Here is a 16,840-nt window from a genome sequence, read left to right as displayed (position 1 = left end):
GACGCAAGTCTTTATTCAGCCTCACCTACTATGTAACTACAGTATGTAATTTCTGAAGGGATCCTCATAGATGCTGCCATTTTGATTTGCTAATGATGCTCTGATATATCATGATCATAACTTGGACTAATCCTAAATTTATAGTACAATGGGGCATATGTATTATCCCTGGAGCAGAGATAAACTGGAGATAAAGGAGATAAAGCACCAACCAATAAACTCCCAACTGTTATTTTCAAACATAGTTCATTGGCTGGTGCTTTATCTCGTTTCACTTTATTTCCAGCTTATCTCTTCTCCAGGCTTAATACATCTGCCCCACTGTGTGTTATCCATGCAATAAAAGAGCTAGATAGGATTCAGTCACCTCTACAAAATGATTCCATTATATGTATCTGGACTTTAATCTTTAAATCTCCCACAAAACTTAATTTACATGATTTTGTAGTGTATCTGCACCATGTTAGTAAAGATCTCTACTGATTTAACCATTCTGTATTAAAATACTCAACACCAAACATCCATTATCATATGTAGCAGTGGTGGCGCCAGAGAATTACACTAACATCTAGTGAGTCCCAGCCAGCAATGTTTGGAATGGCAGTTGGTGTTACTCCCCTATTTGAATTCTGGACTGTGCTGCAGCCACACCTCTGTAGCCACCACTGATAATCAAACACTTGCTGAGAAAGGCAGCAAAATTGAAGTGTGGGGAAAGGGGAGAGGATCAGAGAGGCAATGTGCTAGGGAATGCAATTGTTCAGGTTGGTAAAGTGATAAAAAAGCGCAAGGTGATCACAGCGGATTGGCTGGTGCGTTATCACTTTCCACTTGATCACCACTTTATAACTTTACCAAGCTTAATACATCTGTCCCAGTGGGCAATGAGAGACAGTGTGGGTGAGGCTTTTTGAGTTCTGACTGACAGTTTGTGTAAGCCAGGGGTGGCAATTTATTCAGCTGAGGGGCCACTTAACACTTCCATTAAATATTCCATGGCCGCACTCTGGGAAAGGGTGTGGCCACTCAAAAGGGGTGTGTCCTTGAGTGTAGTGTACCACACCATATACCCTCTATACACACTATGCAACACAATAGTAGACCCCTTACATATTATGCCACACAGATTGAGCTATAAATCACATTATGCCACACAGAATGAGCCAAAATTCACACTATTCCGCACAGTATGACAGAAAATTATGTTTTGCTGTGGGAGGGGGTCTCTTTACAAGCATAAAGGCCCCCATCCACTAGTGCGATTGGATGAACGGCCGGGAGCCCACTCACAGCTTGCTGGGCTCTGAGCAAGAAAGCATCCGCTGCTGCAGAGCCCGCCGCCTTCTGAGCTGCCCCCACTGAGCGCTGAGGCCTGGGGCTGTGCAGAAAGCAGGTACACTGTATTAATGACCAGTGCATACCCAGTGCATACCCATGCTGCCTATGTGCATTCTAGCATGTGAGTAGTGTGCAGTGTACCCAGTACGGGCATAAGCAATACAGGAGGTAGCGCTCCCATGCTGTGTCTCTGGCTGAGATACTGCAGCAGGCAAGTTAGAGGGACAGAGAGCAGGGCAATAAGCCTATCACAGAGACAGTGCACAGCAGAGGGGCAATGTCCTGGGGTAGGATGGATGGGACCAGTCTACATGACAGGTAATGTAGCAGGAAGGTCTCCATGTGGCGAACCCGGCGGCACTGCCTGATTCTCCCCCCAGCTGTGCAGTAACAGAGTAGCCAACGCGCAAGTTGGATCACTGTGGCTCCTCCCCCACACCTCCCTGTGTCTAACATCACAGAGGAAACCCCCGGCTGCCCCCATGACCAAGCTCTCCTCAGCGGCACCACGGGTTAGGGATGGCCATCGACACCTACACCATCAATGGTTGCCATCGATGGCATTTAAGGCAGGAACCATCAATGGCTATAAAACATTCTATCACCAGTCATCGATGGTTCCCGCCATTGCGCAAAAGAATGGGGAGAGCTGTACCGCCGGAAGATGTGCGCATGCGCGGTAGAGACTTTACCTAGGTTTGCAATATAGTTGAAATTTCTTCTGCGCATGTGTACACTCACCCGGGCCGCCGGGCGAACCGTAGTTGTACAGTACCGTGTAGCCCAGCCAGGATCAGCCGTCTTTAGCAGTGGCTTCTGCTGCACTGGAAGCTGGAGCTTCCCAGTAAGTTGTGTCACGTTATTCTGCAATACACATGGAGCAGTATGTACAATTGGGGAAGGGGAAGTTCTTCAGCGGGGCATGGTGGGGGGCAGACGAATGTGAACAGAGGAGGGAGTGGGACTGGACACTGACAGAATGAGGGGGCGTGGTCTGGGGCAGGGTCCACTGTACTGGGCGTTTAGTTTATGAACAGCCGAGCCCAGTGATGCTGGCCGACACTGCACACACGCCTGGCCATATATAATAGCTGGCTGCCAAGTGCCAACTGAGACCCAGTCTGACTGACTGAAAGGAAAAAATTAAAAATCACCATCGATGCTGTCCATCGATGGCATAGACCTATTTGACCCTCACCGATCGATGCCCAAAACATCGAGCACTAGGTCCCAACCATTGATGTTTTGGGAACATCGATAGTCGATGGCCATCCCTAGCACGGGTTAGGACTGCAGTGTGTTGGACACAGGTGGAAGGCAGCGGACCAGTCAGGGTCGGGCCGCATGTTGCCAACCCCTAGTGTAAGCTGTATTGCAGAGGCGTGCCAATGTTATAGAAGACAAAAAATATATAACACACTGCCTTTAGCTGACACAATCACAGTATTAGTTTCTCCCAATATTGTTAAAGGTGGTGTTGCCTAATCACGCCTGACTTTACTGGGGCCCAGGAAATCTGTCTCTCTGGCCCTGTTAGCAGGCAATATGATTTCTTTACCCCTCAGCCTTATAGAATTGAAATAAGTTTGTATTTTTATGTAAGTTAAGTATTATCCCTCAATTTTGTCTGCTCCCTTAATGGGATAGAAACAGCAAGGAGTTCTTACTTGCTGGTTATCTCCTGATTTACGAGACATATAAAGCTATGTAACTGCCAGGACTGAAACAGGCCAAGAGCAGCTAATTAGACACTGATTTTAGAATGGAATTTCCTAATCAGAAATACTAATTACAATTTAATATGGATGTTAAATATCTTCATTACTATCGAGTTCTCGGCCAATTACATGCACATACTGCATGTACAGGATTTATGTAAATTGGTTTAATTAATGTAAATGCTGATTAATTGCAATAGGAAGTAATCAAGGGGCCATTAGGCCATCCTTCCCTTCCCTCTATTGAATAACAATAATTCTTTGTTAAATGAATATATGAATTAATTAGAGACAAAAAGTGGAGTTTGTTGAAGTCATGGCAATGTATAACTCTGACAGGGGATTTAGCTATTGCAGTTCCTATGTTTAATGTCCAGGAATACAGCCATTTATTATTATTTTATCAACACTTACGTATGTAGCAACAGCATAGTACATATTGTCAGCCACAAATGGGCAAACTTCCAGACGTGGTATAAATGACTTTTTTATGTGTTTATTTGATGAGATTGTGCCATTGTTTCCTGGAAGCTCATACTGCAGCATGTCAGGACTGTAACACAGGGTTGCCAACCCTCCCGGAATGGCCGGGAGGGTCCCGAAAATCGTGTCACCCTCCTGGCCCCCCGGAAAGGTGGGCAACCCTCCCGGATTCTGGGGGACCCCGGCTCCCACCCTCCTGATTGCGGCTTCCCCACCCTAACCGCGGCATTTAAATTACCTTATCTGCAGATCTCGGGGGAGGGGGCAGGGCTAAAGTGTCATAATCGCCTCATTTAGCCCCGCCCCCTCCACAGAGATAGGCAAATTGAGTAACTTTCCTTCATGGGGGCGGGGCCTAATGATGTCAAGTTTAAGTCCCGCCCCCGAACGCCTGCTAAAAGTCTCCTCTCCGGGCTTCTCCCGGAGAGAAGCTTTTAACCCCTTCCTGACAGAGCTAGTTTTTGCGTTCCTGACAGAGCCATTTTTTTCAAATCTGACATGTCTCACTTAAGTGGGGATAACTTTTTTTTGCTTTTACTTATCCCAGTGATTTTGAGATTGTTTTTTCGTGACACATTGTACTTCAAATTAGTGGTAAATTTGGGTCGATACAGTCTGTGTTTTTTTGTGAAAAATACCAAAATGTCGTGAAAAAATGGAAAATTTAGCGATTTGCAAAATGTTAAATTTTCTGCTTGTGAGACAAATAATCATACCACTCAAAATAGTTAATAACTAACATAGACCATATGTCTACTTTATATTTCCATCATTATTTCAACTTCCTTTTAATTTTTTTGGACACTAGGAGGCTTACAATATGAATAGCAAATTCTCAAATTTTCAAGAAAATTTCAAACACTGATTTTTTTAGGGACCAGTTCAGTTCTGATGTGACTTTGAGGGACTTGTATGTGAGACACCCCCATAAATGATGCCATTTCAAAAACTGCACCCCTCACAGTATTCAAAACAGCATTTTGGAAGTTTGTTAACCCTTTAGGTGTTTCACAGGAATTAAAACAAAGTGTAGGTGAAATTTCAAAATTTCATTTTTTTTTCGGATTTTCAATTTTAATACATTTTTCTAAGGAACACAGTAGATTTTACTAGAGAAATGTGACTAAAAATTGATTCCCCCAATTCTTTGGTTTTCATAAATATCCTATATGTGGCCCTAGTGTGCACGGTGACCAAACCACCGGCTTCATAATAGAAGGAGCACCTACTTGATTTTGGAGCCTCCTTTTTATGAGATTATTTTTTAGGCACCATGTAGGTTTCTAGGCACCATAAGATGCTAAAAGTTAGGAACCCCCCCACAAGTGACCCCATTTTGCAAACTACACCCCTCAGGGAATTCATCTAGGGGTATAGTGTACATTTCAAACCCCCAGGGGTTTCACCAATTGTGGTACAACTGGGCAGTGAAAATGAAAAAAAATAATTTTTCATTTTCACAGCTCAGTTGTATCAAAATTGGTGAAACCCCGGGGGGTTTGAAATGTACTCTATACCCCTAGATGAATTCCCTGAGGGGTGTAGTTTGCAAAATGGGGTCACTTGTGGGGGGGTTCCACTGTATGGGTGTTTCGGGGGTCATTCAACCAGAATCTGTGCTGCAAAATCCAAAAATCACTCCTTCCCTTCTGAGTCCTGCCATGCACCCAACTGGTATTTTTTGGTCACATGTGAGGCATTGCCGTACCCGGGAGAAATTGGGGCACAGATTTTGGGGTGCTTTGTCTCCTTCATTCCTTGTGAAAATGAAAAATTTTGAGCCAGATCTGCATTTTTGTGTAAAAAAATTTATTTTTTTACACAAAAATGCAGTTCTGGCTCAAAATTTTTAATTTTCACAAGGAATGAAGGAGACAAAGCACCCCAAAATCTGTGCCCCAATTTCTCCCGGGTACGGCAATGCCTCACATGTGACCAAAAAATACCAGTTGGGTGCATGGCAGGACTCAGAAGGGAAGGAGTGATTTTTGGTGGTGGAATGAATGGCGGGTGCTATGTCGCATTAGCAAGACCCCCGAAGCACCAATACAGTGGAACCCCCCCACAAGTGACCCCATTTTGGTCACCAGCTTTGGGAGGGGGGCTGGCGCTGCGGCTGGCGGGGGGGTGGGAGGGGTGCTGGCGCTGCGGCAGCCGGGTGGGTGGGAGGGAGGGGGGCTGCCGGGTGGGAGGGGGGGGGGGCTGGCGATCGTAGGTGATCGGTGCGGTATACGCACACACACACACACACACACACACACACACACATATATATATATATATATATGTGTGTATATATATATATATACATATATATACATATATATACACACACATATATATATATATATATATGTGTGTGTATATATATATATATATATATATATATATATATACACACACATTTGCACATTTTTTTTTATTTTATTTTATTTTTTAACTTTTCCAGCAGCAGCATGATGCTGCTGCTGCTGCTGCTGCTGCTGCGGGGGGGAGGGGGGAGGAGGGGAGCGCAGCGTGCGCTCCGGACGTAGCGGTGGAGCCGCTGGAGCTGCTGCTGCTGCCGGGTGAGTGCCCGGCGGGTGGGAGGGGGGTGCTGCCGCTCGGTGGTGATCGGTGCTGCACCGATCACCACCGATCCCTGTGTTACCGAGCGGCTTAGCCGCCGGTAACACAGGAAACGCTGTGAATGGCTGTTCAGATTTGAACAGCCAATCACAGCGATCGCCGACCGGGGGGGGCACCCCTGCCCCCCCTGGGCGACGAGGGGGGATGTCTGCTGTCAGGGACAGCAGACATCACCTAACTGTCACTGCGTCTCTAGACGCAGTGACAGTTTGAAGTCATGACGTACATGTACGTCAAATGTCGGGAAGTACTTCCCGACCATGACGTACATGTACGTCAAATGTCGGGAAGGGGTTAAAAGTCGGCAACCCTGCTGTAACATCCGATGAGAGGAGCTAAGAAATGGGGTGAATGTAGGCTAGATGTACATCCGCCTGCTATAGTGGCCAAATACAAGAAAACGTTAGCTGTATACACTCACATTACATGTGGTTAACATCCCGTTGGTTGGGATATATGCAATCATAATACCGCTGCCCAGTGGCGTTTTTTACCTATGGGCTGCAGCCCCTCCAAGTAAAATCCACCACTGTTCTCAGTGAGACTGCTCTGGCTTCATTGTGACTGGCAGTGACTTCCTATTGGAAGTCTGAACTGCCATTCACCCAAGGCAGTCCCATTGGGAGGTGTTCCCTTCCTCCAGGGTGCCTCTTTATGGGCAGCAGCCCATAAAAACTGAGTTCTGCACATGAACAGAACGAGGACGATACTGCTCATGCGCTGGACCCTGAATATGCCTCTGAACTGCTGCAAAAGCAGCCCACAGAGACGGGGGAACAGTGCATGCGCAGTACTGAAGAAGCTCCTGCACATGCGATACGCAAGACTGAGATGCGATATTGTATACAGGTCGAGTATCCCGTATCCGAATATCCGTTATCCAAATTATTCAGAAAACCAGACATTCCAGAAAGTTTTTTTTGCTAAAAACTCACTGGGGACATTTGTAACAGCACTACTGGTGACATGATATGTAACTGGCACTATATATGTGCAAGACAATGATTGCTTGGCATTCAAATTCAGTGCTGAGATAGTACACACATTTTGTTTCATGTTTTGAAACCTTGTTTTTTGAACAAATAAAATATATTTGTGTGTATTTTATGTGGTAATAAAATATATTTGTGTGTATTTTATGTGTTTATACAGCATAAATGCAAGATACTAAGATACTTCAAAATACATCATTGAAATATTAAAATATTCCGAAATATGGAATAATCCGTTATCCAAAATTCTCCTGGTCCCGAGCATTTTGGATAAGGGATACTCAACCTGTACTATAATTGTAACGTGTACGGGCACCTTTAGTAAATCCAGCAGAATGTAATAGTGAAGCCAGTGCAATGTGCAGAGCCGGCCTTAGGCATAGGCAAACTAGGCAATTGCCTAGGGCATTTGGAATGCCTAGGGGCATCAGCAGCTTCTGCTGATTAAAATGATATGCAGCATGCCTATATTCTGCGTGTGAGTGAGGCTGTATCTGCATATGAAATAGTGTATTCATGGAAATCACTGTAACATAGCATTCCGTATGCAGGTACAGCCACAGTCGCACACAGAATATAGGCATGCCGCATATCATTTTAATCATTGGAAGCTCCTTGTGTGCATTAATAATTTGCACCATATGTGTATGGGGCATCATGTGTGTCATTATGTGTATGAAGGGCATTAATAAAGGTTGGCATGATGTGTAAGGGGCATTATGGTTATAAGGACATTAATAATGTATGTCATGTGTAAGGGGCATTACTGTGTGGTATTATCAGGGGTGCCGAGAGAAAGGGTTAGGGGGTACAAATTACCCAGGCTAAAGTCTGAAGGAAGGGCCCAGTGGGGGCCCCGGACCCCCTCCCCTTAAGTGACAGCAGCAGCTGCAGCTCTTCTCCTCTTCCCAGCACACACTGCTTTGTGCTGGGTTGCAGCGTGGCCATGGAGGTGCTTATAATACAATATTTTCTCAGGATTTTTTTCTAAGGGTATAATGTGAGGACTAATGTACATAAGGTAAAGTGGTACTATTGTGTGATGTAACTTGAATAAGGGACACCATCGCATGATATAATGTGAATAAAGTTGCACTACTGTGTGGCATAATTTGAATTGGGGGTACTATTGTGTGGCCATGCCCCTTCCCAGCAAGAACACACCCCTGTTTGGGCTGCACACCGAATGTGAGCACTGTTTCTATTTAAAATATTGCGGGTAGGAGCACCAAAATGATGAGGGTTGATTGTGCTGGGAAAGGGGAGCAGGGTCAGAGGCGGAACTAGTGGCGGTGCTAGGGGGCACCAGCCAAAATCTTGCCTAGAGCATCCTTTGGGCTAGGGCCGGCTCTGGCAATGTGTATAATTAGATACAGCAGGGTGTAATAATGCAGCCAGTGCAATGTGTATAATTAGATACAGCAGGGTGTAATAATGCAGCCAGTGTAATGTGTATAATTAGATACAGCAGGGTGTAATAATGCAGCCAGTGCAATGTGTATAATTAGATACAGCAGGGGGGTATAATAATGCAGCCAGTGCAATGTGTATAATTAGATACAGCAGGGTGTAATAATGCAGCCAGTGCAATGTGTATAATTAGATACAGCAGGGTGTAATAACCCAGCCAGTGTAATGTGTATAATTAGATACAGCAGGTGGGTATAATAATGCAGCCAATGCAATGTGTATAATTAGATACAGCAGGGTGTAATAATGCAGCCAATGTAATGTATATACATAAATTTATCTGTATTTACTGCAGGAACACACCTAGTTCAGGGTGCTTTGGAATAAAACCATCCCTATAAATGTTAGCATAGAAATGCAATTAGGTGCAACCTTTCCGGATGGTATGCAAATGCTTACTGAAACTTGAATTATGTACATTGGGTATTTAAATTTTAGCGTGTAAAATGAAAAAAAAAACAAAAAAACCTTCAAAAGTATAGATTAGATTGCAAATGCTCAGAGATGGTGTGTAAATAAATAATGGGCATTCTATGAATACAATACATAGAACCACACAATTCTAACGTATGAAGATGAGATTTGGAATAGTCTAGTTCAAAGAGAGTCACCTATAGTTTTATGCTAGTACAGATGGAGCCGGCATTGTCTTTGCAGGGGATGGCGGCAGAATCACCAGCCGCCATCCCCCGCCAGCCGCCATCTGCTCTGCGAAAGGGGACGCACGCGCACGTGATGTGCGCGTCCCCTTCCGATGGTGCTTCCCCCAGGTCCCCGCCGGCTTGCCGGCGGTCACCCGGGGTCCCCACCGCCTCCCCGTTCCCCCCACCACCTCCCCACTGTCTATCTCCCTGAAGCGGAGACGGACAGGGTTCCCGTTGCCCCGCTGCCCGGAAACTGAGACGCGCGTGCGTGTGAGACGCACGCGCGTCTCAGTCATATGGCGTGCCGGGCTGCTGGCGGATCGCCAGCAGAGCCAGCAAGAGGGAGCCCGGCTCCATCTGTATGTTCTGTCAGCTCTTCATCATGATATGCTATGGTCGTATACAGTTGTGCTCATAAGTTTACATACCCTAGTAGAATTTGTAATTTTTCTGGCCATTTGTCAGAGAATATGAATGATAACTCACAACCTTTTCTTTCACTCATGGTTAGTGGTTGGATGAAGCCATTTATTGTCAAACAACTGTTTACTCTTTTTGGTACTTATGTAGTATCTAGGCGCCCAATTTAGAAATCGGGTCGGATCGGGCACATCGCATCGCATCGTATCCGACCAAATTGGATGCGATGCGATGGACCCGATTTTCCCAGAGGATTCAATGTTAAAATGGTCTGAGTCCATTTTAACATAGAATTCAATGGGAAAAAGGGGTCCTTTTCATACCCCTACTATCGAAGTGGGCATGGAGTTGGATATAAACCTGTGGCGAGCGTAGCGAGCCACCGAGCCCGAAGCGTGGCGAGCCTCGCGAGGGGACGGTATTCTGTGTTCCCTCGCGGGGCTCGCTACGCTCGCCTTGCTACGCTCGCCACAGGTTTATATCCAACTCCATGCCCACTTGGATAGTAGGGGTATGAAAAGGACCCCTTTTTCCCATTGAATTCCATGTTAAAATGGACTCAGTCCATTTTAACATTGAATCCTATGGAAAAATCGGGTCATTGCATCGCATCGCATGCGATATGGTCGGATGCGATGCGATATCGCATCGCATCTGATTGTATGCCTTAACTTAAGGCATACAATCAAAAAATCGGGCGCCCAGATACTACATAAGTACCCTCTTTTTAAATCATAATGACAACAGAAACTACCCAAATGACTCTGATCAAAAGTTTACATACCCCAGTTCTTAATATATTGCCCCCTTTAACAGCAATGACAGCTTGAAGTCTTTTGTGGTAGTTGTGGATAAGGCTCTTTATTTTCTCAGATGGTAAAGCCTCCAGTTCCTGTACATTCTTGGGCTGTCTTGCATGAAATGCACGTTCGAGATCTCCTCTGACTGGCTCCATGATATTGAAGTCAGGAGACTGAGATGGCCACTCCAGAACCTTCACTTTATTCTGCTGTAGCCAATGACAGGTCGATTTAGCCTTGTGTTTTGGATCATTGTCATGTTGGAACATCCAAGTATGTCCCATGCGCAGCTTCCGGGCTGATGAGTGCAAATTTTCCACCAGTATTTTCTGATAAGCTGCATTCATCTTGCCATCAATTTTGTTTCCAGTGTAGCTCACACATCCCAAAACATCGGCGATCCACCTCCTTGTTTCACAGTAGGAATGGTACCTTTCATCATAGGCCTTGTTGACTCCTCTCCAAATGTAACGTTTATGGTTGTGGCCAAAAAGTTCAATTTTGGTCTCATCGCTCCAAATTACTTTGTTCCAGAAGTTTTGAGGCTTGTCTCTTTGTTGTTTGGAGTATTGTAAGCGGGATGCTTTGTGGCATTTGCATAGTAATGGCTTTCTTCTGGTGACTCGACCATGCAGACCATTTTTCTTCACATGCCTCCTTATTGTGCATCTTGAAACAACCACACCACTTTTTTTTTGTATTCCATCTGAAGTTATTTGTGGATTTTTCTTTTTCTTTTTTCAAATGTTTTTATTAAAGCACTTGTATAAACACATACAGGAAATGTACATTTGTTCTAAGCATGAATTACATATTGAAAACATAGGATCACGTTGTACAGTATAAGTATATGATAATGTTAAATAGTACATCAGTAATTTGAAATAAAAGCTGATATGATCCTTCTCCGTCTCTCTTGCTTATGTGGATACATATAGTAGCATAAGTAAAATATAGAGTTCTATCTTTATCGCAACATAGAAATAGTATAGCAATGTATAATATATTGATGTACATTTCTATTCAAATGTAAAACAGAATGAACAGATAGGAACTCACATCAACCAAACATAAAAGAAAATAAAAAGAAAACTCACTGACCTTTTATATACACACACTGATTACAAGCAAACACATTACAGGTGAGGATGGTTACCTTTATACCCCTTTCACATCGCACTTTTAAAACGGTATATTGCCGTTTTTTTCCCATTTTAAAACGTTTAAGGCTGCAATGTGAAAGTGCCAGAGTTGATTTACCGGTTAAAGTTAACTGGTATTTCAACACGGTTAAAAAGCAGAGTCCTACACGTTTTAAAGCCGTTTTTTAGGCAGTGTGAATGGCTCTATTTCAATGGCTTGAAACGTGAATGTTTGAATGGTATTAAATGATTTTTAAAACGGTTTTCACCTGCAATGTGAAAGGTCTCAAGGCTCAGACCCGTTTTAAAGTCCCATTTAAGAATACCGGGTCATTACCCATTTCTGCAATGTGAAAGCAGTATAAGTAGCGATTCAAACCCATTTGTATCAACTTGTGTGCATGTTGTCAGGCCAAAATCTCCAGGGTATGTAAACTTTTGATCAGTCATTTGGGTAGTTTCTGTTGTCATTATGATTTAAAAAGAGTAAACACAGTTGTTTGACAATAAATGGCTTCACCCAACCACTAACCATAAGTGAAAGAAAAGTTTGTGCGTTATCATTCATATTCTCTGACAAATGGCCAGAAAATCTTGTCAATTTAGTGTCAAAGAATGCAAGAACACTCTGCAGAGCAAAAGAGCTCCTCAATACTCGGTATTTGGTGATTAAGGATGCAGGTTTACAGTGCAAGTCTGTTCTGTATATGAATGTTGTACATCATTACACATTACCTTGTATCCCTTATTGATCCCGTTCACAAACTGAGGGCTAGGTGGGCTCCAGGTGAAACGGATGGTGGTTGAATTAACAGCTTCTGCCTTTACATTGCCAGGGGCTACAGTTGGTACTGAAAGTAGAGGTGAGTTATTAGACTTATGAAAAGGTCACACAATATATGAAACACAATCCAACAGCACAAATAGAAAAATCAATGACAAATGACAAATCTGTTTACATAACATAACTGCACTAATAAACAATGTTACATGCATTTCTCCCATAAACAAAACACAACTGCTTCTGGTATAATGCTGACTGCGGGAACATCAACATTATAATCAGTACTTTACTCTTCACTACAACCTGGGCTGTTCCTGCAGATGCTTGTACATGTCACTGGCAGCAATGCATTAATGATTTAAGAGCATCTTTTTATATAACAGTATCAATTTAATTAAGTTGATTTACCACCTACAGATGATCTTACGCTACTCTCTGACAACTGAAACGTAATATTTTGCTTTGTATTTAGTTGGCACTCTTCTCCTATACACCCTCCATTGCATTGGTCTTTGTGATACACTTATTTTCTGAATCACCTTTTCACTACACATATCTTCAATATCTGGCAACAAGAATTCTCTTGCGCTGCTGCCAATTTGTGGATTTCCCTACCATACATACAGTAGTTGCCTACCCTCCTGCATTGTGCAGGAGACTCCCTGAAATAACAGCGATCTCCCTCTCTCCCTCATTAGTCTAGCAATCTCCCTCATTTCATCTAGCCCACATAAAAGGAATGAGAGATACAGTAGATACAGTTACATTGAATTATCTGCACCATTTCCCAGCACGTTAGCAAGTATAGTAAGATTGGTGATTTGCTGCAAATCAATTTGCAACCCTCTCACCATCAAATGATTTTTCCAGTGTTGGCAGTCTGTACATACATTAAACCCTGGACCTACTCAGGCAGTGTGAAAGAAACGAGATGATCGGGGCCTGAGCTGACAACACACAATCACACACCCTCCCTGAAAACGGCTTGGCACACCTGCGTTTTTCCTGACACTCCCAGTTTGGAGAAATGTCTCTAATCTAAAATAATTTATGCAGTTTTTAAATATTAAAATATTTCAAAACAGTAATTTTACTTTTAAACGGTTAACATGAACGCTAAGCTGTTACGATGGATGAAAGCAAACTCAAAGTTCTAACCACATATTTGGATGATATGCTGATTGTGCAAAAATGTTTGTGCCTTAGATCTGGTGAAATTCAATTGATTATATGGCAGTGAAGCTGCTAAAATACCAGACTGTGTGTATGGAACATCTGTATCCCATAGGTCCCAGTTGCTACAGTCCATGAATAACCCTGGTCCTGAGTTGTACGGAGACAGATTAGAGTCACTGGCAGTAGGAAGATTATTAGACACAGCATTAGCATACAAATACAGCTGCGACCATATCTGTCTGCATCAGACCCCGAATCAGCCCCATAGTATGTGACGTTCCTGATTTCTATTCAGTAACAGCACACTGATACACTGTAAAGTAGCAGGTCATCTCACCTCCCTGCAAGGTCCACTCCGTCACTTTCGCACTGAACACTCCCAAGCCAGCGCTATTAAATGCAGCCACCTCAATCTCATAATTGGTCCAGATAATGAGGTCCTCCAGGAGCAGGCTGTTTATGTCTGGGCTGGAGAGATTCCTGTACTGGTAATCTACAGGCAAGCCGGAGAGCCGGTATCTGGAGAAACAGAAAAAGTGAGCTCCATGCAAACAGAATCACAGAACAGTGGGAGTCATAGAGGGAACATTTCCATTGGTCACAGTGATGGTGCTGACAACTTCTTTATCTTAAAATATTCTTTATCAATATACATAGAGCCAACTCTGTTGTTTTGGATTCTCATAAAACTTGAGTCTACTTTACAGCATTCTCCCCCTATATGCCAGCTGTTCCCCTGTCTCCTGGCATGTTTGATCTACCCTTGTCGCATGGCATATCTGATAAACCTTGCTCCTATAGGGGGTTATTCTAGTTCACTCTTTCTGACAAAATCCTTCTTAGATGGACAAAACCATGTGCACTGCAGGTGGGGCAGATGCTACTTGTGCAGAGAGAATTCGATTTGGGTGGGGTTTTAATTCAAAGTGAGATCTATATTGCAGTGTAGAAATAAAGCAGCCAGTATTTACCCTGCACAGAAACAAAATAACTCACCCAAATCTAATTCTCTCTGCAGATTTTACATCTGCCCCACCTGCAGTGCACATGGTTTTGTCCATCTAAGTAGGATTTTGTCAGAAAGAGTGAACTAGAATAAGGCACATAGTGTGTCTGATCTAGCCTGCACCCCTGTGTAGTCAGATGTACTCCACTCCCCTATTTGTTCTTCTCCCCTGGGGCAACAGATGTACCCCTCTCCCATGTTGTGTATAAAGCACCCTTCGATACAAAAGAAAGGTTGCCATTAGGCTGCTATATATTATTTGCTACCAGCTATTAGCTGTGTGCCTAAATGTAGTTGGATTTCCCTCTGACTTTCTTCCTTCTGTGCAAGGGTGTAGCGACAATTGGTACAGGGAGTGCTACTGCTATGAGGCCCAGAGCTGAGTGGGGCCACATTCCCTGTGAACGTTAAAAGTGTTATATCCAATTTTCACCATTGAGTGATACAAAAGAGCCCTAACAAACTTTGCTTTTGGGCCTCCAATATATCTACTTATGCCCCTGGACCTGTTTATTTTAATGTTATTTAAAACGAACTGTAGGGCATTATAATTTTACAGAATATGAACAGGGGCAATGTAATGTGGCACGATATGAAATGGAGGCACTATAGTGTGGCATAATATGAACTAGGGATACTGGATTGTGGCATAATTTGAAATAGGGCTACTGGCAGCCCTACGAAGGGACATAATAGGAACTAGAGCACTATGGTTGTTCATAAAGTAGGGCACTACTATCCAGCATAACATTAACTGGGGCACTACCATTGTTCAGAAAATGAACTAGGGCACTATTATGGGGCATAAAATGAACAACTGCTATGGAGCTGTGTCTCTCTCTAGAAGCATTAGAACAGGGCCCCTTCAAAATGTTGCAATAGGGCCCACAAAGCTTTGGCTATGCTCCTGCTTCTCTGTACAATACACTACAGAATAAAATATTTAAACTAGATCCCTTAGAAAATGCCTCTACATCGCTGTGTGTGTAGGGGCTATGGCGATGGGCAGTGCTATCGGCCAGTGATTAATAATCAGCATGCTGGATGACTCTATAATCGCCAGTGTCAGTGCCAGTGTTCTCATCGGAGAACACTGGCCTCAGCACTGATACATTTAGCATCGCTCAGAACACTACAGCATCTCCCCACCCACGTGAAGGTTTCCCCGTAGTCCTAGTTGTTACTTCTTACAGTGATTAAATCTGAAGAATAATACAAAATGGAAAGTGCAAAGGCACTTTTCAGAGAAACACGCACACAGACACAGACACACACACACACACACACACCCGATTAACCCTTTGAGTGCCAAAGTTGCTGCAAAATATCCACAAAAACTACCAGCCTGGCTCACAGTGGCTGTTTTCCTTTGGGTGTAATATATAACTAAACTTCAATGAATTGACTTCCTTTGCTGGCAGTAACTAAAGTGATTCATATTCCTCAACTATGGCCCTGCTATTTTTAGACATCTCTCACAGTAACTTTGGCACTGCATTAAACATTTTGAATAAAAACACAGTTTTTTGTAAGTATAATAGGCTTTTTTTTAAATTCACAGTGCCCTACCTGTAGTCATAGCATATTAAAATGTTTTCTTTCTTTAACCCCTTCAGTGGTGGGTTTTTCTGAGGCAGGAGTACCTAAATAGGACAGGTTTTTCCTGTCCCAGAAAAACCATCCACTGATGGGGTAGATGACTCCCAGCGCTCCCCTCCCCTCCTGTGAACCCCCTCAGCACCTCCGCTCCAGCGGTCTTCAGTGGAGCTCCCCTGCTGCTGCTGCCGCTGCTGATCATAGCAGCACAGTGACCGGCAGCAGGCGACAGGCTCAGGGATGTTCGGGGCGGCTCTGGAGGACTCGGGCACCCGAATACCCGAGCGATCCTGAGTCCCCCTAGCCGTGCCGAACATCCCCGATCCTGTAGCCGTCTCTCCTGAAGTAATGACGGCAGCAGGGGAGCTCCGGCGTAAGATTGCCGGAGCGAAGGTGAGGGGGTTACAACAGTGGAGGTGGGGAGGGAGCGGCCTGGTGGGGGTCGCTGGTGAGGTGATGCGCCAGTGGTGCACACCTGCAGGCACCACTGGCGCACACCTGTAGATTTGTGGCATGGCCAGAAATTTTCCGGGACTGCCCGCTGCGGCACCGCAGCGTGGCCTGGAAAATTTCCGGGACTGCCACTGAAGGGGTTAAACCATGATATAAACCAGCCAACCCTGCCCCATGCATAATCAACTTT

At 44.1% G+C, this 16,840-nt stretch overlaps 1 protein-coding gene across 3 annotated transcripts in view; it reads right to left on the bottom strand.

Annotated features, from left to right (window-relative positions):
• Positions 1-16,840, bottom strand: part of SDK2 (sidekick cell adhesion molecule 2) — a 561,876-nt gene that overhangs the window by 81,491 nt on the left and 463,545 nt on the right. For all 3 annotated transcript variants that reach the window (XM_083148750.1, XM_083148751.1, XM_083148752.1), the window contains exons 17-18: positions 13,933-14,114; positions 12,371-12,486 (exon numbers count right to left, since the gene is read on the bottom strand). In XM_083148750.1, the coding sequence (XP_083004876.1) occupies positions 12,371-12,486; positions 13,933-14,114 (298 nt within the window). The remainder of the gene's footprint in view (positions 1-12,370; positions 12,487-13,932; positions 14,115-16,840) is intronic.

This window comes from Crinia signifera, chromosome 6 (assembly GCF_055691185.1).
Source record: "Crinia signifera chromosome 6, ASM5569118v1, whole genome shotgun sequence".
Classification (NCBI taxonomy): domain Eukaryota; kingdom Metazoa; phylum Chordata; class Amphibia; order Anura; family Myobatrachidae; genus Crinia; species Crinia signifera.
This window is presented reverse-complemented; position numbering and strand designations above follow the sequence as displayed.